This window comes from Hyperolius riggenbachi, chromosome 10 (genome assembly GCF_040937935.1).
Source record: "Hyperolius riggenbachi isolate aHypRig1 chromosome 10, aHypRig1.pri, whole genome shotgun sequence".
NCBI lineage: Eukaryota > Metazoa > Chordata > Amphibia > Anura > Hyperoliidae > Hyperolius > Hyperolius riggenbachi.
This window is the reverse complement of record NC_090655.1, coordinates 240,314,371-240,341,420: the sequence shown is the minus strand read 5'-3', so window position 1 is coordinate 240,341,420 and position 27,050 is coordinate 240,314,371. Positions and strand designations below refer to the sequence as shown.

The window sequence follows — 27,050 nt, the reverse complement described above, 5'->3', positions numbered from 1 at the left end:
GTATTAGGTAGCTGTGTGTGCCTCCAGATAGCAGTATTAGGTAGCTGTGTGTGTGCCCCCCAGATAGCAGTACTAGGTAGCTGTGTGTGCCTCCAGATAGCAGTATTAGGTAGCTGTGTGTGCCTCTAGATAGCAGTATTAGGTAGGTGTGTGTGCCTCCAGATAGCAGTATTAGGTAGCTGTGTGTTCCCCAGATAGCAGTATTAGGTAGCTGTGTGACTCCAGGGACTTGAGGGGGGGGGGGATGTTGGGGTAGCATACACAGCTATTTAATACTGCAATCTGGAATCACACACAACTACCTAATACTGCTACCGGGGAAGGGGGGGGGGGGGGGTTCCACTCTGAGCTACTTAATACTGTTATCTGGTGGTACGCACACAGCTGACTAATACAAGCTTACATCTACAAGGCAGTGGAGTGGAGACACTGGGGAAAAGACAAAGGAGTTAGCAGATGAGGCAGTGAGGTTTAAATTATAAGGCCTGGCTAGCAACTCTCCATGGAGAGACTGAGAGATACAAGTAATGCTGAGCTAAGTAGTACCTCCTATACTGCAGGACTGTGCTGGGTCCCAGCTTGATGATAGCATCATACAGAGACCAAGAGCACTTAGCAGAGGCAAACACTGCGATCATTGCTGGTATGGGGAGATGTGCGAAAATGTTTATCCAGCACTCTTCTGCCAGTCTCTGCATAGAAGGAGGACCACTAGGCCTTCAGGGAGAACTGGATGGCTAGAATTTGACGAGTAAAACTAAGCAGAAGGGGGGGGGGGGGGGGAGGTCACATGAGGGTCACTGTAAGTAAGCAGAACACAGGGGTTACTATATTTTATGTGAAATATTTCAGCTGCTGGAATATTTGTCATTTGGTCCATCTGTCTCCTGATTCAGAGAACTCCAGAGAGATCAGACAGACAGTACAGCCAGTCAACCACGTGACCTGTCACAGCTCAATCCATGCTGATTGGACTGTGTAGAGATCAGACAGACAGTACAGCCACATGACCTGTCACAGCTCATTCCATGCTGATTGGACTGTGCAGAGATCAGGCAGACAGTACAGCCAGCCACGTGACCTGTCACAGCTCATTCCATGCTGATTGGACTGTGTAGAGATCAGACAGACAGTACAGCCAGCCAAGTGACCTGTCACAGCTAATTCCATGCTGATTGGACTGTGAAAAGATCAGGCAGACAGTACACCCAGCCACGTGACCTGTCACAGCTCATTCCATGCTGATTGAACTGTGCAGAGATCAGGCAGACAGTACAGCCAGCCACGTGACCTGTCACAGCTCATTCCATGCTGATTGGACTGTGTAGAGATCAGACAGACAGTACAGCCAGCCACGTGACCTGTCACAGCTCAGGCCATGCTGATTGGACTGTGAAAAGATCAGGCAGACAGTACACCCAGCCACGTGACCTGTCACAGCTCATTCCATGCTGGCTGAACTGTGCAGAGATCAGGCAGACAGTACAGCCAGCCACGTGACCTGTCACAGCTCATTCCATGCTAACTGGACTGTGCACATATCAGCTAGACAGTACAGTCAGTCACGTGACCTGTCACAGCTCAGGCCATGCTGATTGGACTGTGCACATATCAGCCAGACAGTACAGCCACATGACCTGTCACAGCTCATTCCATGCTGATTTGACTGTGCAGAGATCAGGCAGACAGTACAGCCAGCCACGTGACCTGTCACAGCTCATTCCATGCTGATTGGACTGTGCAGAGATCAGGCAGACAGTACAGCCAGCCACGTGACCTGTCACAGCTCATTCCATGCTAATTGGACTGTGCACATATCAGCCAGACAGTACAGTCAGTCACGTGACCTGTCACAGCTCAGGCCATGCTGATTGGACTGTGCAGAACAGCAGCACACTGAGAGATCTCATTGTCCTTTGTGCCTCGATAAGGACTCTTACAGCAAACCTGAACTAAAATAATTGTGTACAATACCACCATTGTCTCCATTCTATAAATAGCACATTCTTGGCTGTTCTTCCGATCCTCCATCTTTAATACTTTCTTAGTCTCTGCCTCAGAACCAGTATAGAGATTATGTGTTGCATGTTTGTTCCTGGAGTGACTCCTCAGACACTGCTCCTCCCTGGGATCCATGCTGCTGCTCTCTAGATTCCATGCTGCTCCTCCCTAAGATCTATGCTGAACTTCACCTGGATCTATGCGTCTATTCACTAGGTTCTATGCTGCTCCTGCCCAGGATCTATGCTGCTCTTCCCCAGGATCTATGCTGCTCCTCCTCAGGCTCTATGCTGCTCTTCCCCAGGATCTATGCTGCTCCTCCTCAGCCTTTATGCTGCCCCGCCCCAGAATCCACACTGCTCCTCCCCAGGATCTATGCTGCTCCTCCCCAGTATCCACACTGCTCCTCCCCAGGATCTATGCTGCTCCTACCCAAGTTCTGTGCTGCTCCTCCCCAGGATCTATTCTACTCTTCCCCAAGTTCTGTGCTGCTCCTCCCCAGGATCTATACTGCTCCTCCCCAGGATCTATGCTGCTCCTCCTCAGGATCTATGCTGCCCCTCCCCAGAATCCACACTGCTCCTCCCTAGGATCTATGCTGCTCCTCCCCAAGTTCTGTGCTGCTCCTCCCCAGGATCTATCAGGATCTATACTCCTCCTCCCCAGGATCTATGCGGCTCCTCCTTGGCCTGAGGTGACAGGAAACAAGTCTTGTGGTTTTTTATACAGATGCTATTTATTACTTTTTCCAAAACAAAAGTAAAAGCTTACAGCATACATCACAGCATAACTATAATCATCCAAATAACATTTCGTATACCATGAGATCTCGAATTTCTTGCCTGCTTAAAGGCAACATCTACTGTTATAATACTCCTATGTTACTTAGCAGTAAGTAAAATTGATCAAGAAGATGTGAAGTATAACAAATAAATGTTTAATTTTATAGAGCGCCTCCTGCTGGTGTGACTGGTGAGTTGTGTAAGCAGAATTCTTCTCACTTTACTGCTGTAGCATAAAAGCCTCTAACACTACTAGAACCAAGTCTCCTAACTCTGTGTCTAATTGGAAAGTCAGTGTGGGGGCGGAAACACCAGAAATCACTCCACCCACCAGACTCTGCATATAGCTTCTGGGCGGAGAACATTGTTAGAGGCTCCTCCTCCATCATTCAGCTTTCTATTGTCAGAAGAGGCCGGACAGTCAAATATCACTCCAGAAATGCAGATATAAATTCTGCACTCACAGACATCACATGACAGCAGTAAAGGCAGCTCGGATTACACAATAAATTCATCTTTCTTTTTAGAAAGTTCACATAACCAAAATAACAAAAGACCCGGAATCCAGAATCATTGTTCCCCTTCACTAATCAACTACCCGCAAGATCAGCTGTTTCAAATTTCAGTAAAGATAAGTTCTTGTCTGTGTGAGTTTTCATGTCTTGCTGAAGGTTTCTACTCTCAAAGGAGCTCATGCCGGTGTGTCTTCTCATGTGCTTATGGAGGTTCCTATTCTCAAGGAAACATTTCCCACACTCTGAACATGCATACGGCTTTTCACCTGTGTGAGTTCTTTGGTGTCTCTGAAGGCTTTCTCTATCGAAGAAACCTTTTCTGCACTCTAAACATGAAAAAGCACGCTCCTCTCTGTGTCTCCTCATGTGCCTATTAAGATTTCCACTTTGAGTAAAAGATTTCCCACACTCTGAGCATAAATAAGGCCTCTCACCTGTGTGAGTTTTCAGGTGTCTCAGAAGAATTTCATTCTTAACGAAGCTTTTCCCACACTCTGGACATGAATAAGGCCTTTCACCTGTGTGAGTTCTCCAATGTCTCAGAAGAATTCCTTTCTCAAAGAAGCTTTTCCCACATTCTGAACATGAAAAAGGACGCTTATTGGAGTGAATTTTCTGGTGTCGAAGAAGGTTGTTATTAGTCGTGAAAGATTTCCCACATTCTAAACATGAATGAGGCTTTTCACCTGTGTGAGTTGTAAGGTGTCTCTGAAAGCTAGTTCTCTCAAAGAAGCCTTTTCCACATTCAGAACATGAAAAAGGACGCTCGCCTCGGTGTCTTATCATGTGCTTAACAACTGTTCTACGCTCTGTAAAACATTTCCCACACTCTGAACAAGGATAAGGCTTCTCACCTGTGTGAGTTCGGATGTGTCTAACAAGGTCGCGATTTGTTAAAAATTTCTTCCCACACTCTGAACATGAAAAAGGTTGAATGCCTGTGTGACATGCCTGATGCCTAGTAAGGTGAACTTTCCGAGCAAAGTGTTTCCCACACTCTGAACATGAAAAAGGCTGCTCTCCAGTGCGATGTTTCTGGTGTCTATGAAGGTAATACTTATTACTGAAATTTTTCCCACACTCTGAACATGAAAAAGGCCGCTCACCTGTGTGACATGTCTGATGAATAAGAAGATGGTCCTTACGAGTGTAAGCTTTCCCACACTCTGAACATGAAAAAGGCCGCTGTCCTCTATGACAAATCTGATGAGAACAAAGATCTGCTTTAAAGTGAAAGCCTTTCCCACACTCTGAACATGAAAAAGGATGCTTGCTTTGATGAATTTTCTGGTGATTAACAAGGTTTCCTTTATTGACAAAGTGTTTGTCACAGTGTAAGCATGAAAAAGGATGCTTACCTGTGTGAGTTTTCTGGTGATGAAGAAGGTCTTTGTTCTCAGTGAAACCTTTCCCACACTCTGAACATGAATAAGGATGCCCCTCTATGTGTGTTTTAAGATGTAGGGTGAGAGTGGATTTCCTACTAAAACTTTCACCGCATTCAGAACATGATAATCGTTTACGAGCTCCACATCTATCAGCACTTATGTTACTGAAAGAGTCTTCAGCATTAGATGGAGCTTTTATAGAATGTGATTGGTCAGAAGATTCCTCAGGATCAGAGGGTGACCCATCTGCACTGTGATCTCTATGATGTGTATTTCCAGTGATTGGAGAACACTGTGTGACGCCATCATCTTCTGTAGCGCCATCTGGAGGTGGAATAGGATGGACCTCCGAGGGGTTCCTCACATCATTTCTGTCTGTTGGGGAAACAAACATAAAACAATGTTTATAGTTCTTGTTTTGTAGTTGGGAATCCTGTATGCTGCTCTAGTAGGCAGAAGTGTCACAGAGCTCCTTTCATATATAGCATCTCCTCCTCATTTGTTGGTGCTATGTTGATATACTGAGGATTGGAGATGGGCTTTTAATATGGTGTACAGTATCTCCTCCTCACTTGTTGGTACTAGGGTGTTATACTGAGTAATGGAGATGGACCTTTTATATGGTGTACAGTATCTCCTCCCCATTTGTTGGTACTAAGATGTTATACTGAGGAATGGGGATGGACCTTTCATATGGTGTACAGTATCTCCTCCTCATTTGTTGGTGCTATGATGTTATACTGAGGAATGGAGATGAGCCTTTCATATGGTGTACAGTATGTCCTCCTCATTTGTTGGTACTGATGTTATACTAAGTAATGGAGATGGGCCTTTCATATGGTGTACAGTATCTCCTCCTCATTTGTTGGTGCTATGGTGTTATACTGAGGAATGGAGATGGGCCTTTCATATGGTGTACAATATCTCCTCCTCATGTGTTGGTACTATGATGTTACACTGAGGAATGGAGATGGGCCTTTCATATGGTGTACAATATCTCCTCCTCATGTGTTGGTACTATGATGTTACACTGAGGAATGGAGATGGGCCTTCCATATGGTGTACGGTATCTCCTCCTCATTTGTTGGTGCTATGGTGTTATACTGAGGAATGGAGATGGGCCTTTCATATGGTGTACAATATCTCCTCCTCATGTGTTGGTACTATAATGTTATACTGAGGAATGGAGATATGCCTTTCATATGGTGTACAATATCTCCTCATTTGTTGGTACTATGATGTTATACTGAGGAATGGAGATGGGCCTTTCATATGGTGTACAGTATCTCCTCCTCATTTGTTGGTACTATGATGTTATACTGAGGAATGGAGATGGGCCTTTCATGTGGTGTACAGTATCTCCTCCTCATTTGTTGGTACTATGATGTTATACTGGGGAATGGAGATGGGCCTTTCATGTGGTGTACAGTATCTCCTCCTCATTTGTTGGTACTATGATGTTGTACTGAGGAATGGAGGTGGGCCTTTCATATGGTGTACAGTATCTCCTCCTCATGTGTTGGTACTATGATGTTATACTGAGGAATGGAGATGGGCCTTTCATATGGTGTACAATATCTCCTCATTTGTTGGTGGCTGGATAGTGTAATGGTTTGGGCTCTGTCTCTGACACAGGAGACCAGTTTTTTTTTTTCTACACATGACTCTCAAATTTAACTTTTACTGGTACTTGTTAGAAGACAATTACAACATAGGCATTATATTGTACCGGTAGAATTTCCTTAAAGCGGATCCGAGATGAAAAACTAAATATAACAAGTGACTTGTCTATATATCTTATCTAAAGTTTAGATAGTTTACACAGCAAATCTATCTTCAAACAGCTTCAACAGTATATTAATATTTTTTCCTGTGATACAATGGGAGCAGACATGTTTTCTGCTTGTCACTATTACACAATTACACACACAGGCAAGCTTATCTGTATCTAGGCATGCTAATCTGCATATTCTGTGAAAACTCCACTCTTATCTCCTCCATTACACAGGCAACTGATCTGTATCTGCACTGCAGCTCTCAGATTGTGAAAACTCTGCCTCTGAAATCTATAGCTAGTAACACCTTTTTCACCTGCCCAGACTGAAATCCCACACTCCTTTGCAAGCGCCAAGGCACTCTGGAGAAGCTGTGGGTGTGGCTTGTTTAGTTTATAGGAAATTAGGGTATTAAAACAAAACAAAAAAGTATTTGGCTTGAGGAATGCCCTATAAACAATAGGAAAGGAACACAATTATGCAATGAGTAAAAGTTCATCTCGGATCCACTTTAACATCAAACATTCAGTGAAAAATACAAATAAAGAACAAAGTAGAACATTGCATATAGTACCCGCTATATAACTTTGTTGTTGCTAAATAGCTAAACCTCGATAATTTTTTTTGTAAGGCATATATTTTTCTAATGTCTTTGAAAAAAAATGCACAAGAATAAAAGCAAGACACTAAAATATATAAAACAATAAATAAAATAAAGATGAAAACTGTAAAGACCAGATCATTAATAGTAATGCCATATAATAATAATAATAATTGACAATCGGTTTTAATCTTGGCTCTTCCTGTTCAGTAAGCCAGAACCTATTCAGTAAGACGTCCTTGGACAAGAAACCCTAACACTACACATCTACTGAGCGCACCCTAGTGGCTGCTGCTCTCAAGCGCTTTGAATCCAACAGGAGAAAACTGCTATACAAATGATAGAATTATTATTAGCTTCTGCTGCAAATGATGCTCATCATCTACCAAACCAGACTAAAGGATAATTCATACTAATGGCGAGCAGCTTATAACTAATGAGGGATGGAGAGGATCTCAGTGTCAGCATAGAATAGGTCAGGTAAGGTTATTTCTTCACCTGAAACTGGCATTCCTAATTCACTGGTCACCATCCTGTCCTCCTCCTCCATACACTGCCGGCCACCCGTCACTTCTGTCTCCTCTTCTTCTTCTTTAACCTCAACTTTCAAATCAGTCCGTTCTTCAGCCTAAGCACACCAAATCATAGAAGAAAGTACATTACACACATTAGGATAAATATAATTTCAGACACTGGAAATGCTTAAAGGACAACTGTAGTGAGAAGAATATGGAGGCTGCTATATTTATTGCCTCTTAACTGGTTGCCGACTGCGTCACGACAACGGGCGTGCCCGCAGCATGAGCCCCAGCACCGCCTAACGCCGATTGGCATAAAGTCATTGGGCGGTGATCTGCAGGAGATCCGGCGCGCATCTCTGCTTGGATGACGGAGCTCCGCCATCAGTCTCCCATCGGCGATCGCGCTAGGAGTCTGTTAGACGTCTATTTAGTCTGTAAAGCACTGCGATCGATGGCAGCGCTGTAGTGGGGACAGCTGTGTAACACGGCCCTCCCCCTGGGTGGCAAGACAGCGATCTGCTGTCATAGACTCAAGCCAATGACAGCTGATCGCACTGATTGGCTGGCAGGGTGAGGGAGGGTAAAAATAATAATAAAATAGTAAAATTTATTATCAAAATAAAGATATAAATATTTGCCTTAAAGCTGCAGTGGCCCAATTTGTGAAAGTTGGCCTGGTCTTTAGGGGGGTTTAAGCCCATGGTCCTTAAGCTCTTAAACAATACCAATTACCTGGTGGCCCAGTTGATCTATTTGGCTGCCACGTTAAAAGTATTAGGGACAGAGGATCAGCAGGGTTACCAGGAAACTGGTATTGCTTATAAGAAAATATATATGGCAGCCTCCATATACGTCTCACTTCAGTTGTCCTTTAAAAAGGAACTGTAAGCAAAATACATGTTTTACAAAACAAAGGAACAGAGAGTATAGTTATGATGAAAAGAAAAAAAAAAAAAGATAAGCAAAAAAAATTACAAAAAATCTTGTAGTATCCCTTGAAGATGCAGCTGCGGGCACGTGGGGTGCTTCTGCAGCTGCCTCGGTTTCCTTGGCGGGTGGTTCACCCGTTCCTCCGGTGTGTAGCACGCTGAGGACGAGATTGTCAGTTGCCCATAGGGTTGCTGTATCACGCGGGCGCGCACACAGACAGGACCTTTATGCTGGGAGGAGGCGCGTCAGCTGACCGACCGGTCGGCTGACGTCGGAGACTCACGGCGCTCCTGATTGGCTGATTGGAGTGGGCGCGGCCGTGGGGTCTCCTCTGCTTCTTAAGCCTTCGGGAATCACTCGCAACCTGTCTGCTGTTGCGAATACTCTGTGTTAGCGCTCAGACCTTAGGCAGTATCCGGTGTGCTTTGATCCGGGAGGAAACCGGGGATTTCACACAAGACTAGGATTATTGTATTATTGTTTATTACTTGATATTCTGTGTATGACTCTGGCTCTCCTCTGACCTTTGCTCTTGCTTATCGATTCTGTACTTCTGCTCATCTGATCCTGTTGCTGACTCTGCCTGAATATCACTACTCTCTTGCCTGCCGATATTGTACTGTATCTGCCTGTCTGTTGCCGAACCTAGCCTGTGTAACCACTCTACTCACCAGTGAGCCCTTGTCACTGGTGAGGTGCTACTGATAGTACTCACCAGCTCCTCTGGTGAGGTCTTGTTAAACTACTCAGTTACTGTTGCACCAAGCACTATACACTCAGTATATCTGTTAGCTATACTTGCATTATTGGTGATTCTGCAGATCACCACATAATCAGGCACAGTGTCTGCGTTATTGGTGATACTGCAGATCACACAATAATCAGACGTCTGTGTTGCTACACCAATCGTTACACATCTTACCCTGTCAGTGTGGTACAGAAAATACCTCATGCAGTATGGGAGGGATCATGTTTACTACTGGCACGCAGAGCTTGAGGAGTTTTTTTTTTATTCCTTTAGCTGAAAGCATCCCTTTTTCATACATACTGTAGATACCTAAGTTTATATATATCACTTAGAGCTCTGTTTACACTTTTTATTTTTTACAAAGGCACTACCTGGAAAAAAAATCTGTACAAAGATGTTGGAAAGCCTACATACTGGTTTACACACTATTTTGCCAGTTGGACTGAACAACTACTGATCCTCAGATCCTCAGAATCCCTCAGTAGGAGATGAACTAGTCCAAAACCCGTAAGATCAGATGATGTTTACTACCTACTTTAATGACAGCAACATAGGGAAAAAAAGTAATCTATAGTGCATATTATTGTGGGACAAATGTACATCTTGTATTTTTGACAACTGATGTATTTGCATTGTACAATTTTTCACGATAGTGGTTGTTTAAAGGATACCCGAAGTGACATGTGACATGATGAGATAGACATGGATATGTACAGTGCCAAGCACACTAATAACTATGCTGTGTTCCTTTTTTTCTTTCTCTGCCTGAAAGAGTTAAATACCAGGTATGTAAGTGGCTGACTCAGTCCTGAGTCAGACAGGAAGTGACTACAATGTGACCCTCACTGATAAGAAACTCCAACTATAAACCACTTTCCTAGCAGAGAATGGCTTCTGAGAGCAGGAAAGAGATAAAAAGGTTCAATAGTTCATAGATTTTAGCTCTGAGATACTTCAATGAATGTGTCATTGAGCAAAAACAATAAAACAGATAAACCTTTAAAAGTAGATTTAAACATAAAATAACTGTAGAATATCTTAAAAAGTCATATTTAGGGGAAGGAAGATAGATACAATCATTTATTTCATTAGTTTATTTCCGCTTCGGGTGTCCTTTAAGTTATAAACCCTCAGTTCTGCCTACCTGATATTGCAGCAAATAGCTGTGATCTTCCTGTGGAGAATCCTGGGGATTAAGAGGACCTGTACTGCTCTCTGGTGGGATTGTGTGGATTGATGATTCAATCTTAAAGTCACTACACAGATCTTTCTGTCCTGAGAGCTCCGCCTCCTCCATCACACTGTCTGCTCCCTCCTCCTCTTTCACCTTTTCTTTACCAGTAATGCTTAGCTTGTTCTGCTTTCCATTCTGAATATATAATAAAGATAAAATTAAAGGGAACCATAAGTCAAATAAAAAAATATATCTTAACTTACCTGAGACTTCTTTCAGCCCCTAGACTCCTACGGTGCCCTCAACATCCTCCTAATACCCCCGGGCAGCGGCAGCAACCCGCAAAGCTGGGCTGTCGCTGCCAGTCGGTGGCTACTGTGCTCGTGCGGCCGCAAGCCGCGTGCATCTCGGTCACGCTCCCATAGCCAGGAGGGATCTGCGCATGCGATGTACGTGTAATTCACTACTGCACATGCACAGAATGCTCCCGGAGCCTGAAGTGTGACCCAGATGCACGCTGCTTGGGGTCGCGCATGCACAATAGCAAAGTAATGGATGGCTTTACGGGGGTCGCTGCCACTGCCCGGAGGGGATCAGCAGGATGTCCTGGGCACAGTAGGAGTCCTTGGGGCTGGAAGAATCCACAGGTAAGTTAAAATCTTTTTTTATTTTTTATTTGACTTAAGATTACTTTTAATATTAACAAAGTAATCAGATTTCATTGTTTGTGGCTCTTAATCACTATTTTACCTGATAATGGTGGGGGATGGTGGGATCTTCCTGTGTACAATCCTGGAAATAAAGAGGACCTGTACATCCTTCTGGTGGGTTTCTGTTATTGGATCCATCTGTAGAAAACACACACTGACTGAATACGTTTAGCCTAATTTACAGACACCTTTCACTGATCTACAATAAGTGTAGCAGAAGGGATTAAAGCGCACCTGAGCTAACATGTAGCATAATGAGATGAACATAGGTACATATAGAACTAGCTCTACTAAGAAATTGTCTGACTTAACCTTTCTGTTGTCCTGCACTGCAGGTGTTAAATAAACTAATGCAGTTACCCAAGCCAATGAGACAGACAAATAGCTTGTTGCAAAGAGTCCAATGTACTGAAAAGAATATAAAAGGCAAAACACTCTTAACTGGATGAGGAACCTTTACTGATAAGGTTATAGTGCTAAAACATTCAAGGGGTCATTACTGCTTTTGCAGCTGAAAGAAGCAGAATTCACATTAGTCAAGGTAGGTATCTAATGAGTGACTCTCAAAACTTAATCCTATCCTATAATACTTGTTGCAAGTGCAAACAAACTGATTATCACATATAACAACAACTCTTTTTTGTTATATATTTATTTTGATGCTATCAGTGCACTAACACAGCAACAGTCACCTTATTTTTGGAGACCAAAGGAGGAAAATAAGGATACGTCAATGACAGCATATAATATGTCAGGTAAGGCTATTTCCTCACCTGAAACTGGCATTCCTAATTTACTGGTCACCATCATGTCCCCCTCCTCCATACACTGCCGGCCACCCGTCACTTCTGTCTCCTCTTCTTCTTCTTTAATCTCATGTTTTATATCAGTCAGTTCTTCAGCCTGAATCCACAAAATCATAGAAGAAAGTACATTACACACATTAGAATGAATGAACTCAGACTTTATAGTAGATTATCACTTCAGAGATTTGAACCACACAATTTGTAAACTTTCAGATCCACCTACCTGATATTGCAGCACATATCTGTGATCTTTCTGTGCACAATCCTGGGGATAAAGAGGACCTGTACTGCTCTCTGGTGGGATTGTGTGGGTGGAGGATTCAATCTTAAAGTCACTACACAGATGTTTGTGTCCTCCTGAGAGCTCCGCCTCCTCCATCACACTGTCTGCTCCCTCCTCCTCTTTCACCTCTTCTTCACCAGTAATGCTTACATTGTTCTGCTTTCCATTCTGAAAATGTAATAAAAATAACATTAAAAATAAAGTGAAAATCAGATAGCATTGTTTGTGGTTCTTAATCATCATTTTACCTGATAATTGTGAGAGATGGTGTGATCTTCCTGTGTACAATCCTGGGAATAAAGAGGACCTGTACATCTCTCTGGTGGGTTTATGTTACTGGATACATCTGTAGGAAACACACACATACTGACTGAATACACTTAGCCTCATTTACAAACACACTGATCTGATCTGCAATGAGGATAGCAGAAGGGATTGAAATGTAGCTGAACTAACGTGACATTTAGGTTGATTCATCAAACCGCACTTCTCCAGCAGCGCGAGTTAATAACTTGCGCGCACTACGCCTACCCGTGCGGTCCTTAGTTACACGCATTGTTTACTTGATTCTTTAACTGCAGCGAGCTGTAAAGAATAAGGACCACGATACTTCACTAGCACGCCACTACTACATTATTTCATTAGTGAAGTATCACGGAAGTGAAGTATTGTGGTAACATAGTAGCCTCCGCTATAGTGCAGTATCTCGGACGCGATACTTCACAGCGCACAGCAGTCAAAGGAGCACATGTAACCTAGTAAACAACTCACGTAACTAAGGACTGCACACTACACAGCACGGCCGCGCATATCACACTCAAGTTGTTCAACTTGTTTGATGAATCATCCTAATACAGAGATTAACATAGGTACATATTGAACTAGTTCTACTAAGAAATTGCCTGACATAACCTTTCTATTGTCCTGCATTGCAGGTGTTAAAAAAACGAATGCAGTTATCTATACCAAGGGCACAGCCGAATAGCTTGTTGCTAAGAGTCTAATGTACTACAAAGAATATAAAAGGCAAAACACTTTTATCTGAATGACAAACACTGCTGATAAGCTTTTACTGCTAAAACATTCAAAGGGTCATTACTGCTGTTTTTTTTTCAGCTGAAAGAAGCAGAATTCACATCGGACAGTCAAGGTAGGTAACTAATGAGTGACTCTGTTCAGTAAGCCAGCAATTCAGCAAGGAGTCCTTGGACAAGACTTCCTAACACTGCTACAGCCTACTGAGCACGCCCTAGTGGCTGCAGCTCAAGCCCTTTGAGTCCGCCAGGAGAAAAGCACAATATAAATGTTATTTGTCTTGTCTCGTCTCTCGAAAGCTAATCCTATAACAGCTGTTTAACCACTTGAGGACCCACCCTTTACCCCCCCTTAAGGACCAGCGCAGTATTCTGTGATCTGTGCTGGGTGGGCTCTGCAGCCCCCAGCACAGATCAGGCAGCACGCAGAGCGATCAGATCGCCCCCCTTTTTTCCCCCCTATGGGGATGGTGTGCAGGGGGGGTCTGATCGCTCCTCTTGGCTGGCATGTTGCGGGGGGGGGGCACCTCAAAGCCCCCCTCCATGGCGAAATTCCCCCCCTCCCTCTCCTACCTGTCATCCCCGGTGATCGGGGCTGCACAGGACGCTATCTGTCCTGTGCAGCCAGTGACAGGACGTCCCCTGTCACATGGCGGCGATCCCCGGCCGCTGATTGGCCGGGGATCGCCAATCTGCCTTACGGCGCTGCTGCGCAGCAGCGCCGTACAAAGTAGAACAAAGCGGATTATTTCCGCTTGTGTTTACATTTAGCCTGCGAGCCGCCATTGGCGGCCCGCAGGCTATTCACGGAGCCCCCCGCCGTGAATTGACAGGAAGCAGCCGCTCGCGGGAGCGGCTGCTTCCTGATTAATTAGCCTGCAGCTGGCGACGCAATACTGCGTCGCTGGTCCTGCAGCTACCACTTTGCCGACGCGCGTTATGAGTGCGCGGTCGGCAAGTGGTTAAAGAGACTCTGAAGCAATTTTTTTTTGCTATATTTACCTTTTAATTCGCTTTAGAAGTCTCATCAGCGGCAAACCGTCGCATCCCCGACGAAAACCGCCCAAATCCCCGGGGAAACATCCACGAACAACTTAGTCATGGATTGTGCTGCCCTGAGAGGCAGAGCTATGAGCTGTAGCTCTGCCTCTCCTGCCATCAATCGCCGCGCGAATCGCCGCCTCTCCCCGCGCCTCTTTGTGAAGGAAAAGTAAGAGGGGCGGCGATCCGCCCGGATTGACATCATAAGAGGCAGAGCTACTGCAGAGAGCTCTGCCCCTTCCAGGAAGCGCCAGACAGATTCTGCCCCGGGGATTTGGGGGGTCTGCAGCCCTCGTTTTTCATCGGGGTGGCGGCGGTTTACCACTGATGAGAGTACTGAAGCGAATTAAAAGGTAAATGTAGCAATTTTTTTTCGCTTCAGACTCTCTTTAAGTAAACAAACTGATTATCACATATCAAATGAACTCATAATTTGATGCTATCAGTGCACTAACACACTACCAGTTATCTTACTTTTAGAGACCAACTAAGAAGGAAAATAAGAATACTTCAGTATCAACATAGAATAGATCAAGTAGGGTTATTTCTTCACCTGAAACTGGCATTCCTAATTCACTGGTCACCATCATGTCCCCCTCCTCCATACACTGCCGGCCACCCGTCACTTCTGTCTCCTCTTCTATGTCTTCTTCCTTTTCTTCTTTAACTTCAAGTTTTATATCAATCAGTTTTTCAGCCTAAAACCACAAAGTTATACAAGAAATCATATTGTATACATTAAAAGTAATGAAAATAAAGTTTGGCGTCACTGTTGAGTATCGTAGACCCACAATTCCATCTACCTGATAATGGTTGTCAATGGTGGGATGTTCCTGTGTACAATTATGGTAATAAAGAGAATCTGTATATCTCTCTGGTGGGTTTCTGTTACTGGATACATCTGTAAGAAAAACACACAAACACTTTGGGGTTGATGCATTAAGCCGTGCTGCGTAGCGTGCGGTCCTTAGTTACGCATGCTGTTTACTTAGTTACGCGCGTTCCTTTAACTGCCACATGCTGTGAGGTATCGCGATCCCTATACTTTACTAGCCCGGCTGCTACTACAGTCACGATACTTCACAGCATGCAGCAGTTAAAGGAGTGTGTGCAACTAAGTAAACAGTTGTTTTATTGGCTCTATGTGTTAATCAGATGATGGGCGATCTATGTGGGTTCTCCCTACTGCTCTCCCCTTTACAAGAAAATTAAGTCTCCGCTTACCTGGTGATGTGAGGGGCAACTGAATCTCTATCATGGTGTCCTTAAAGAACTCCTTGTGTCCTAAGTATTGCCACTCCTGCATGGAGAAATAGAGACATCCTGACACACACACAGTAATACAGTTACCATACAAGCACATCCCCTGCTGTTACTGGATAATGTCCCATAATACCCAGAATTGCTCACCTTTCCTGTCAGGAGCTCCATCATCTTGTTGATGACTTCTACAATCTTCATCACATTGTTTCTCTCAGATATCAGGGAGTGAGGTGGCTGCTCTGTGATGTGGGATGGTCCATGGCGATGGCTGCTTGGTGTCAGTAGCTCACCAGATGTCTCCTTCACTATTTTATAATTCTGTACAAACATATACAATAACAGTCACCGTGTACATTCCCAGAATCTTCCTCACCTCTCCAGTGATCTGTGTCTTATTAATAGAGATAAGAGTGATGTCATATAGAATCCTCCTCACCTCTCCAGTCACCAGTTGGATGATCTCCAGGGTGAGGTCTAATATCCTCTCAGTCATGTGACTCCAGTCCTCCATCCTCAGTGATGTGGTCATGTGATTTACTGGAAGGTCCTTTCCCTGTAGAGGGATAATAAAGAATAGGTGGACAAATCATAGATCAGGAAGCCCCACACGTTTCTGCCCTGACTTGGAGATACAGAGGAGGAGCCCCAGGTCGCTATTCTGGTGACACCTATGTAGGAACCACTTATAAAATTGTCATCTACCAAGTTTTATACCAATTTTCTGTACTTCAGTGACTTTGTATCAGCCAATGTGCAGCACTGCTTAAGTTATTACTCACCTCTGAAGAAACGGATGCCGTTCCATAAAACACCCGTCAGAATTTGTGATTTGGCTTAGAAACCATTGCCTGTTTTTTTACCATAGAAATATATAATTAGACCTTTATGTTTAATCAATAATAAGATTGTTTTCATTGTAGTATGTACAGTACTATATAAATGTACATCTTCTTACAACACCATAAATAACCCACATAATTTATTGGGATATTGGTGTTTTACTGTTCCTTATGTATTGCTAGTTGTGTTTATTAGGATAGTGATCAAGTTTCAAGTGACATGGGGGAACAGGAGGTGACATAATGGTCCCAGAGCCACTGACTAATTGGTAATAAGGCATTATCTCTGAGCCTGGTCACTGCAGAGACATGGCTCTCACTAGTGATGGGCGAACACCTGGATGTTCGGGTTCGGGAAAGTTCGCCGAACATGGCCGAGATGTTCGGCATGTTCGGGCCGAACCCCGAACTTTCCGAACATCCAGCTTTTGGGGGCCATATGGGGTCGCAGGCATAAGGGGGGAGCATGCCTCGATCGCGGGGGGGGGGGGGGGGGTCGGAAATTCCCCCCACCCCCTCCGCTAGCGCTCCCCCCTCTGCCCGCTTCCCCATTCAAAAGTTTAAGCAAAGTACCTGTAGTGGATGGCCTGGCAGTGGGCGGCACTGTGGAGTGAGGAGGAGGAGTCCGGAGAGTGACGAGTTGAGGGAGGCCGGGCAGCGGGCGGTTCAGCGGAAGTACCCTTGTGGTACTTCCGCCCTTTCTCTGACCTCACGCCCGCTGCCCGGCCTCCCTCAACAGGGCCCTGTTCGGCGGCCATTAGAAGTTCGGAGCGAACCCGAACTTAAAAGGCCGAACACCATCAGGTGTTCGGCCGAACGCGAACATCACCCGAACAGGGTGATGTTCTGCAGAACACGAACAGTGGCGAACACTGTTCGCCCAACACTAGCTCTCACCACCTATCACCCTGTACTGGCTGCACATAGCAGAAGCAGTCTATTACCTGTCACACTGACTAGAGGCATTCCTACAAGTCTTCTGTCCAGTATCATGTGACCTTTCCAGCTCATGTATCTACAATGGAATCTGGAGGAAGGACACCTTCCCCCTTGACTGCTAGATGCCACCCTGTGCTGATATCTGAAACCAGGATTGAGAAGAAAAGTGCAATGGCTAAAAGGGGCACTGACTACAGGGGAGAGAATAGCAGTGTATAGTATTATCAGTGTGTGAGTGTGGTGAGGATATTAGAGTGTAAGCGCCTGTGGTGTAGGTGTAGAGATGATGGGAAGGGATCAGTGATCTCTGTACACCATTGTGGAATATGGCAAAGCCAAATAAATGTATAATAATAATACAGTATAATCTCTATATAGTAAACTCCAAGGGACCACAAAGAGTGGTTTACTATATCAAAAGTTTACTATATTAGAAATTGGCCAAGAAATGAACCAGCATGTCCTGATCTATTTTCTGCTGCAAAGGACCAGCTATTTCCTCCCAGTGGAGGTACAGTACAAGCACTTGCACATTTGGTGGACTACAAGGTTAAGTATACCTTAGGACTGCATAGCCAGGCTGGGCAAATCGCTAGTACAGTATCCAGAGCTCCTTGAAAATTGTAGCCATCACTAAATAGAGGCAGCCACTCGCTTACTGTGAGTAGGTCCGATACCTCCGTGGGCGGGACCTGCAATGAAGCCTCTCTTCAAAATGCAGCAAATCATAAGCCACTCTCATCTGTAATGCGAGTGGCTCTGATACCTCTGTAGGCGGGACTTAGCACTCTCCTCTCCACTCTCCTTAGTTTTGCAGTAAGAAGGCCTGCTCTGAGCTGCACTACAAGTGAAAGTAGCCTGTACTGCGCTCCACATGCTACCAGGAGCGTCATCGCTAACAAGGGTAGAGATACCCACAATCCCGTGGGAGGACTGTGACGATACTTTTATCGGTGTTTGCAAAGTGGAAGTGGTAACACTGCATCCTCTTTTGTTTATGTTCACATTGTTCTTCATTTTACCCAGGCTGTTTATTTGTACAGTACTGTATATCCAGCACCATTACCATTCTTGTCTTGCAGACCATGGGTTTCACACTGGCATATGTGACATGCACCGCCCACTGTTTACTATATCCAGAGTCAGCATCACGCACGGGCCGAAAACATGTTTACTATAACAGAAGTTTTATTATAACAGAGTTTATTGTACCAGGCGTTGCTCTCATAGACATATAATGGAGATAGTCCGGGACCTGGAGAGGTAGTTTACTATACCCAAATGTTTACTATATCACAGTGTTCTCCCCAGAATTATTTTCCAGCCGGGTGGCATGAAATAGTAGCCGGATGGCAGGAAAAAGTAGCAGGGTGGGGCGAGATGAAAATGCAGGGCAACTCTACTTGCAGCATAGGAGGAGGTGCGCCGATGACAGCCGGGTGGTCACCAAATCTAGCCGGGTGGAGCACTCGGCTAAAATAGCCTGGGGAGAACACTGTATCAGAGTTTATTATAACAAGATTATACTGTCGTGTGTGACTGTGATGAGGACATTAGAGTGTAAGCTTTTGTGGTGCAGAGATGATAGGGGATCAGTGATCTCTGTACAGAGCTGTGGAATACTTCAGAAGTATATAAATGAAAAATAATAATAATAGTGTGTGACTGTGATGAAGCATTAGAGTGTAAGCTCCTGTGGTGCAGGGATGATGGGAAGGGAACAGTGATCTCTGTACAGCGCTGAGGAATATGTCAGAGCTACATAAATGTATAATAATAATGTGTGACTGATATTTGAGTGTAAGCTCCTGTAGTGCAGAGATGAAGGGAAAGGATCAGTGATATCTGTACAGAGTATATGTAGCAGCAGCTGGTGATGAGACACAGGGGTGTTATGTGTTACAGGATATATAAATATTTCCTGTACTATGATATCTACATGTAAACCATATAAAATAAAGTTTTGTGTCATTACCTACTCTGCTGCCAGCACCAGCAATGTCTCCTCTCTACTTCCTCCAGCCTAGTGTTGTCCGGATCATGAACGATTCGGATCTTTGATCCGAATCTATTTTATGAGTCGATCATCCGAATCATCAAAATGAACGATTCGGATCGCAAAAGGGGCGGGGCCAGGAGCGACACGCCCCCTCTCAGCGGGCAGCGGGGTCCTGGAAGCAGAGCTGAGATGGATCGCTCTGTTGGATGGGAGGCAGCCTTGCAGGGAGACAGGTAGATGAGAGAGAGGGGACATGGGTGCCACTGCCAGATATGTGTAGAGCACACATACTGGCGGCTATAACGTGCTGCCCATTATAGGCTGGCTGTTCCGTAGTGCTGCACAGTGAACACATTGGAAGCTTTTGGCTCAGCACAGCTCAGTAACTTTGCAGACAGTGTGGTTGAAAGGCAATATAATCCTCCTGCACTCAGCACTAAACAGCTGCACTTATCTTCTGGGAATGCTTTCTTTCACTGTGCGACCTTTTCTTTCAAAGTGTACAGATGAACATATAGGTGAAATATATGTAAAGCATGTGATTTGCAGCATGTGGGTATTACGTGCAAACATTTCTGCTCTCTACTCTGCTCGTCCCTCCTCCCTTCTCTGTCCACTCCCTGCCCTCTGTCCATCTTCTCCCCTTCTCTGTGTGTCCACTCCCTCCCCGTCTCCTGTCCACAGACCTGTCCTGCTGTTCATTTCACCCCCGAATGCTTCCGGTAGTAAAATGATCCGAGATTCGGATCAAAGATCCGGATCTCTTCAATGATCCGATTCGAATCATCCGGATCATTGAAAAGATCCGAACTTCCCATCTCTACTCCAGCCTTCTCTATAACTTCCTGTCTGCGGCTCCTCCCTTTCCTGGCCCTGCATTGCACTGTATGTTAGAGATGCGAAGTTCGGATCTTTTCAATGATCCGGATGATTCGAATCGGATCATTGCAAAGATCCGGATCTTTGATCCGAATCTCGGATCATTTTACTATGGAAGCATTCGTGGGTGAAACAGGACAGGAGAAAGGGAAGGGGGGGGGTGGACACACAGAGAAGGGGAGAAGATGGACAGAGGGCAGGGAATGCACAGAGAAGGGAAGAGGGACGAGCAGAGAGCATAAATGTTTGTTTGCACACAATACCCACATGCTGCAATATGCTTTACATATATTTCACCTATATGTTCATCTGTACGCATTGGGCTCTATTCATAAAACATTTGAGTCGGAAAAAATCGTGGAGGTAAAATACCGCAGCGGTATTTTAGACTTCTGGGTGGTCATTCATAAAAATCTTGCCAGCTGCGATGCAAGTGCGGAGATCTCCTGCTGAAAGCTGTCGGTAAGCTGTCGGAAGGCATGCGGAAACACTTAAGGCGGCAGAGTCCCTCCGTGCGCTGCCCTCTCTGGGAGGTCTGTCCCATTCACTTGTATGTAATCCGCAGGCTTCTCGCTAAATCAGAGAAAGCAGTATTTCCCGTCCACATACCGCTTCCTCTAATCTTTATGAATGGCCATTTTGTTACTTTTTTCTAGATAAATCTAGAAAAACACTGCAGAAGGCGGAAATTTCTCGCTCTGCTGGGGGATTGTAGATTTTCATGCGGGAACAGCTTTTACGAATGCCCACTTTGCTAAATGGTCGGGAAAGTCCGCTGTTTTGAGCGGAAAACTTGCGGTAAAGTTTTATGAATAGAGCCCTTTGAATGCAAACGTCGCACAGTGAAAGAAAGCATTCCCCAAAGCATTCCCAGAAGATGAGTGCAGCTGTTTAGAGCGAGTGCAGGAGGATCATATTGCACAGCAATCACAGTGCCTGCAAAGTTACTGAGCTGAGCCAAAAGTTTCCAATTTGTTCACTGTGCACAACTACGGAACAGACAGCCTGTAATGAGCAGCACATTATAGCCAGTATGTGTGCTCTACACATATCTGGCAGGGGCACCTATGTCCCCTCTCTCTCATCTACCTGTCCCTGGCTCCCCTCCAACAGAGCTATCCATCTCTGCTCTGCTTCCAGGACCCCGCTGCCCGCTGAGAAGGGGCGTGTTGCTCCTGGCCCGCCCCTTTTGCGATCTGAATCACTCATTTTGATGATTCGGATGATTCGACTCACAAAAGAGATTCGGATCAAAGATCCGAATCGTTCATGATCCGGACAACACTACTGTATGTGTGGGGATGAGGCTGTAGAGATCACAGCTCTCCTCACACCTCATGCGGTAATGCTGAAAACAGCAGACTTTACCGACCACTTAGCAAAATGTCAATTTATAAAGGCTGTTACTGCATGAAAAGCTGACATTACCGACCAGGGAGATAAATTACCGACTTGGCTGCAGTTACCGACAACACATGTCAGTAAATTTTCAGCAAATGTCAATTCATAAAGCCTTTAACAAGCGGTAAGCCTGGCGGTAGTTACCGACACCTCTAGTGAGGCGTTAACAAGTTACCGACAACTCTGATGAATGCAAAGTGCAGGGAGCTTGCAGGGAACATGTACTCTAGAAATTTTGCATGAGTTTATGGTAGGGAAAAGATTGTGAGCACTTCTGAGGACAGCCTCCAATAGGGATATGTAAATGGGTGTCACCACGCACTGGAACATCGGCGTGGTCACGATGAGTCATGGGCAGACTTAAAAAAAACCCAAACACAACATAAGTAGCGGTGTTATTCACAGAGATTAGGTCCGACCAGATACATTTTAGATAAAATATTCAAGTAGTTACATGCCTCATGATAATTCATCAAGTAGTCAAATCGCAGCAGATTTTCCGACAAAATGCAATCAGGTTGGCGGCAGATACCCCCACAAAATGCAATCAGATTGGCGGCAGATACCCCCAAAATGCAATCAGGTTGGTGGCAGATACCCTCCCCCCCCCCCAAAAGTGGGCAGCAGTGACCAGAAAATCGTAATGTGGGCAGCAGACACCTGAAAATCGTAATGTGGGCAGCAGACACCAGAAAATCGTAATGTGGGCAGCAGACACCTGAAAATCGCAATGTGGGCAGCAGTGACCAGAAAATAGTAATGTGGGCAGCAGACACCTGAAAATCGTAATGTGGGCAGCAGACAATCCTAAAACGTAATGTGGGCAGCAGACACCTGAAAATCGTAATGTAGGCAGCAGACACCTGAAAATCGTAATGTGGGCAGCAGACACCAGAAAATCGTAATGTGGGCAGCAGACACCTGAAAATCACAATGTGGGCAGCAGTCACCAGAAAATCGTAATGTGGGCAGCAGACACCTGAAAATCGTAATGTGGGCAGCAGACACCTGAAAATCGTAATGTGGGCAGCAGACACCTGAAAATCGTAATGTGTGCAGCAGACAACTAAAAATCACAATGTGTGCAGCAGACACCTGAAAATCACAATGTGTGCAGCAGACACCAGAAAATCACAATGTGTGCAGCAGACACCAGAAAATCGCAATGTGGGCAGCAGACACCTGAAAATCGCAATGTGGGCAGCACACACCTGAAAATCGTAACGTGGGCAGCAGTTACCAGAATATCACAATGTGGGCAGCAGACACCTGAAAATCGCAATGTGGGCAGCAGGCACCAGAAAATCGCAATGTGGGCAGCAGGCACCAGAAAATCGCAATGTGGGCAGCAGGCACCAGAAAATCGCAATGTGGGCAGCAGTGACCAGAAAATCGTAATATGGGCAGCAGACACCTGAAAATCGTAATGTGGGCAGCAGACACCTGAAAATCGTAATGTGGGCAGCAGACACCTGAAAATCCTAATGTGGGCAGCAGACACCTGAAAATTGTAATGTGGGCAGCAGTCACCAGAAAATCGTAATGTGGGCAGCAGACACCTGAAAATCGTAATGTGGGCAGAAGACACCTGAAAATCGTAATGTGGGCAGCAGACACCTGAAAATCGTAATGTGGGCAGAAGACACCTGAAAATCGTAATGTGGGCAGCAGACACCTGAAAATCGTAATGTGGGCAGCAGACACCTGAAAATCGTAACGTGGGCAGCAGTTACCAGAAAATCACAATGTGGGCAGCAGACACCTGAAAATCGCAATGTGGGCAGCAGGCAGGCACCAGAAAATCGCAATGTGGGCAGCAGACACCAGAAAATCGCAATGTGGGCAGCAGTGACCAGAAAATCGTAATATGGGCAGCAGACACCTGAAAATCGTAATGTGGGCAGCAGACACCTGAAAATCGTCATGTGGGCAGCAGACACCTGAAAATCGTAATGTGGGCAGCAGACACCTGAAAATCACAATGTGGGCAGCACGCACCAGAAAATCGCAATGTGGGCAGCAGTGACCAGAAAATCGCAATGTGGGCAGCAGTGACCAGAAAATCGTAATATGGGCAGCAGACACCTAAAAATCGTAATATGGGCAGCAGACAGTTCCACCTTTCAAAGGTCAATGGTCACAACCATTAACTGTGGGAAATGCACCGCGCACTGAAATACAAGGCGAGTCTGAGGAGGACTCGGAAACCCAAATCCCAGAGCAAGTTGTGCAGGAGGGCTTGCAATTGCAGGAGGTCGGCCGACAAGATCTGGAAGACGACGTTGGAGTGAGCTGCGCAGAGGTTGTTCCAGTGCTGGGCCAAAATTACGCATTAGCGTAATTACGCATCGTAATTCACTACAAATGCACCGTAAGCGTTATGTGTAAGGTTACGGTATTACGCGTAATTAATTACGCGTAGACCGTAGGTTACGTTGTTACGCGTAACAAATTACGCGTAAGACAGTAAACTCACATTGAAATTACACAGTCTGCCGTAATCGCGTAATATTACGCTCCCGTATAATATAAAAAAGCCGCCGACTTTAACCTCCTTGCCGGTCTAAAAAATCCGGCAAGGAGGCAGCGCCGCACATTTTTTTTTTTTTTAAATCATGTAGCGAGCCAAGGGCTCGCTACATGATAGCCGCTAAGCGGCGGCATCCCCCCACCCACTCCGATCGCCTTCGGCGATCAGAGTATGCAGGGAATCCCGTTGAGAACGGGATTTCCTGCAGGGCTTCCCCGGTCGCCATGGCGACGGGGCGGGATGACGTCACCGACGTCATGGACGTCGGGACGTCATAGGGAATCCCGATCCGCCCCTCAACGCTGCCTGGCGCTGATTGGACAGGCAGCGCAGGGCTCTGGGGCGGGGGGGAGCGACTCGGCGCGGCGGATTGCGGGCGGATCGGCGGCGAGCGGCGGCGATCGGAAGTTACAAGCAGCTAGCAAAGTGCTAGCTGCTTGTAACAAAAAAAAATTATGCAAATCGGCCCAGCGGGGCCTGAGATATCCTCCTGCGCAGGTTACCCCGAGCTGAGCTCGGGATAACCGGCAAGGAGGTTAAGGGTTAATAGCAAAGCTCCCTTAAGTGCTAAGAGTCTCAAATTTGGAGAATATATTAAGGAGATCAGAAGGAATAAGAGGAAACAATTTTTTTTTCAAAAAGACCTTATAGTTTTTGAGAAAATCGATGTTAAAGTTTCAAAGGAAAAATATATACATTTAAAAACCCGCCGACTTTAACGGTTAATAGCAAAGCCTGCTTAAAATTTAGGAACACCAAATTCACAGGGTATATTAAGGGGATCAGTGGGAATAAGAGGAAATTTTTTTTTTTCAAAAAGACCTTATAGTTTTTGAGAAAATCGATTTTTAAGTTTCAAGGGCAAAAATGTCTTTTAAATGCGGAAAATGTCAGTTTTTTTTGCACAGGTAACAATAGTGTTTTATTTTCATAGATTCCCCAAGTGGGAAGAGTTTTACTTACTTCGTTCTGAGTGTGGGAAATATTAAAAAAAAAACGACGTGGGGTCCCCCCTCCCAGACCTCTTTAACCCCTTGTCCCCCATGCAGACTGGGATAGCCAGAATGCGGAGCACCGGCCGCGTGGGGCTCCGCACCCTGACTATACCAGCCCGCATGGTCCATGGATTGGGGGGTCTCGGAAGGGGAGGGGCAGCCAAGCTTTCCCCTCCCCCTCCGAGCCCTTGTCCAATCCAAGGACAAGGGGCTCTTCTCCACCTCCGATGGGCGGTGGAGGTGGAGGCCGCGATTTCCTGGGGGGGGGGGGGGGGGGTTCATGGTGGCATCTGGGAGTCCCCTTTAAAAAGGGGTCCCCCAGATGCCCACCCCCCCTCCCAGGAGAAATGAGTATAGAGGTACTTGTACCCCTTACCCATTTCCTTTAAGAGTTAAAAGTAAATAAACACACAAACACATAGAAAAAGTATTTTAATTGAACAAAAAACATAACCACGAAAAAAGTCCTTTAATATTCTTAATTAACCATTAATACGTACCTGTCCCTTTAAAAGCCAGTTCCCACGCAATATCCTCGGAAATATACTAATCAGTTACAATGTAACAAAGTTGTTACAATGTAACAACTTTGTTACTTTGTAACACCACCGCACCCGACGTCACTCGCCGCCGCCGCTGCATACCCGTCTGCGCTGCACGGACCGACAGAGCTCTGAAGCTCAGAGCTCTCGAAAGCATCTTTGTATTTGGGCTCCAAGGAGCCCCATTAATCCTTAGCAGACCAATGGGGTTCCTTCTGATTTGAAGGAACCCCATTAGTCTGCTAAGGACCAATGGGGCTCCTTGGAGCCCAAATACAAAGATGCTTTCGAGAGCTCTGAGCTATATAGCTCAGAGCTCTGTCGGGTGAAGGACGCTAAGTCCCCGCCGGCTCCGCTGCCCTCCCCACCTCTCCCACATGTCACCTATATACATGCTGGCACCCATGGGTGCCAGCATGTATATGGGTGACAGGTGTGGGCGGAGTGGACGGCGGGAGCCGGCGGGGACTTAGCGTGTATGCGGCGGCCGGCGAGTGAGCGGCGAGTGACGTCGGGTGCGGTGGTGTTACAAAGTAACAAAGTTGTTACATTGTAACAACTTTGTTACATTGTAACTGATTAGTATATTTCCGAGGATATTGCGTGGGAACTGGCTTTTAAAGGGACAGGTAAGTATTAATGGTTAATTAAGAATATTAAAGGACTTTTTTCGTGGTTATGTTTTTTGTTCAATTAAAATACTTTTTCTATGTGTTTGTGTGTTTATTTACTTTTAACTCTTAAAGGAAATGGGTAAGGGGTACAAGTACCTCTATACTCATTTCTCCTGGGAGGGGGGGTGGGCATCTGGGGGACCCCTTTTTAAAGGGGACTCCCAGATGCCACCATGAACCCCCCCCCCCAGGAAATCGCGGCCTCCACCTCCACCGCCCATCGGAGGTTGAGAAGAGCCCATTGTCCTTGGATTGGACAAGGGCTCGGAGGGGGAGGGGAAAGCTTGGCTGCCCCTCCCCTTCCGAGACCCCCCAATCCATGGACCATGCGGGCTGGTATAGTCAGAGTGCGGAGCCCCACGCGGCCGGTGCTCCGCATTCTGGCTATCCCAGTCTGCATGGGAGACAAGGGGTTAAAGAGGTCTGGGAGGGGGGACCCCACGTCGTTTTTTTTTAATATTTTCCACACTCAGAACGAAGTAAGTAAAACTCTTCCCACTTGGGGGAATCTATGAAAATAAAACACTATTGTTACCTGTGCAAAAAAACCTGACATTTTCCGCATTTAAAAGACATTTTTGCCATTGAAACGTAAAAATCGATTTTCTCAAAAACTATAAGGTCTTTTTGAAAAAAAATTTTTCCTCTTATTCCCATTGATCCCCTTAATATACCCTGTG

The 27,050-nt window shown here is 45.5% G+C and overlaps 2 protein-coding genes across 4 annotated transcripts in view; both read right to left on the bottom strand.

Annotated features, from left to right (window-relative positions):
- Nucleotides 1-4,739, bottom strand: part of LOC137535021 (zinc finger protein 721-like) — a 111,373-nt gene extending 106,634 nt beyond the window's left edge. The window contains exon 1 of the mRNA XM_068256783.1: nt 4,657-4,739. The gene's annotated coding sequence lies outside the window, so the exon portion shown is untranslated. The remainder of the gene's footprint in view (nt 1-4,656) is intronic.
- LOC137535022 (zinc finger protein 135-like) lies at nt 2,719-19,379 on the bottom strand. 3 transcript variants are annotated; one of them, XM_068256784.1, is made up of 13 exons: nt 19,326-19,379; nt 16,009-16,125; nt 15,720-15,890; nt 15,534-15,609; nt 15,113-15,210; nt 14,863-15,007; nt 12,483-12,580; nt 12,175-12,402; nt 11,919-12,048; nt 11,186-11,283; nt 10,406-10,630; nt 7,561-7,690; nt 2,719-5,061 (listed from the first exon to the last, which is right to left on the bottom strand). In XM_068256784.1, the coding sequence occupies exons 2-13, from the start codon at nt 16,099-16,101 to the stop codon at nt 3,374-3,376; spliced, it is 3,180 nt and encodes a 1,059-aa protein (XP_068112885.1). In that variant the 5' UTR covers nt 16,102-16,125; nt 19,326-19,379; the 3' UTR covers nt 2,719-3,373. The 3 variants fall into 3 exon arrangements, with proteins under 3 accessions (XP_068112885.1, XP_068112886.1, XP_068112888.1); XM_068256785.1 differs by lacking the exon at nt 10,406-10,630; XM_068256787.1 differs by lacking the exons at nt 11,919-12,048; nt 12,175-12,402; nt 12,483-12,580.
- Between the last annotated feature and the right edge of the window lie 7,671 nt (nt 19,380-27,050).

What these genes read in the sequence shown, in the direction of transcription:
- LOC137535022 (XM_068256784.1), bottom strand. Translation starts at nt 16,101, where the DNA reads ATGACCACATCACTGAGGATGGAGGACTGGAGTCACATGACTGAGAGG. An exon ending in TGGAGCTCCTGACAGGAAAG is followed by an intron (nt 15,610 to 15,719) that starts GTGAGCAATTCT and finishes TTCTCCATGCAG; the next exon opens with GAGTGGCAATACTTAGGACA. An exon ending in ATTAGGAATGCCAGTTTCAG is followed by an intron (nt 11,284 to 11,918) that starts GTGAGGAAATAG and finishes TGTTTTCTACAG; the next exon opens with ATGGATCCAATAACAGAAAC.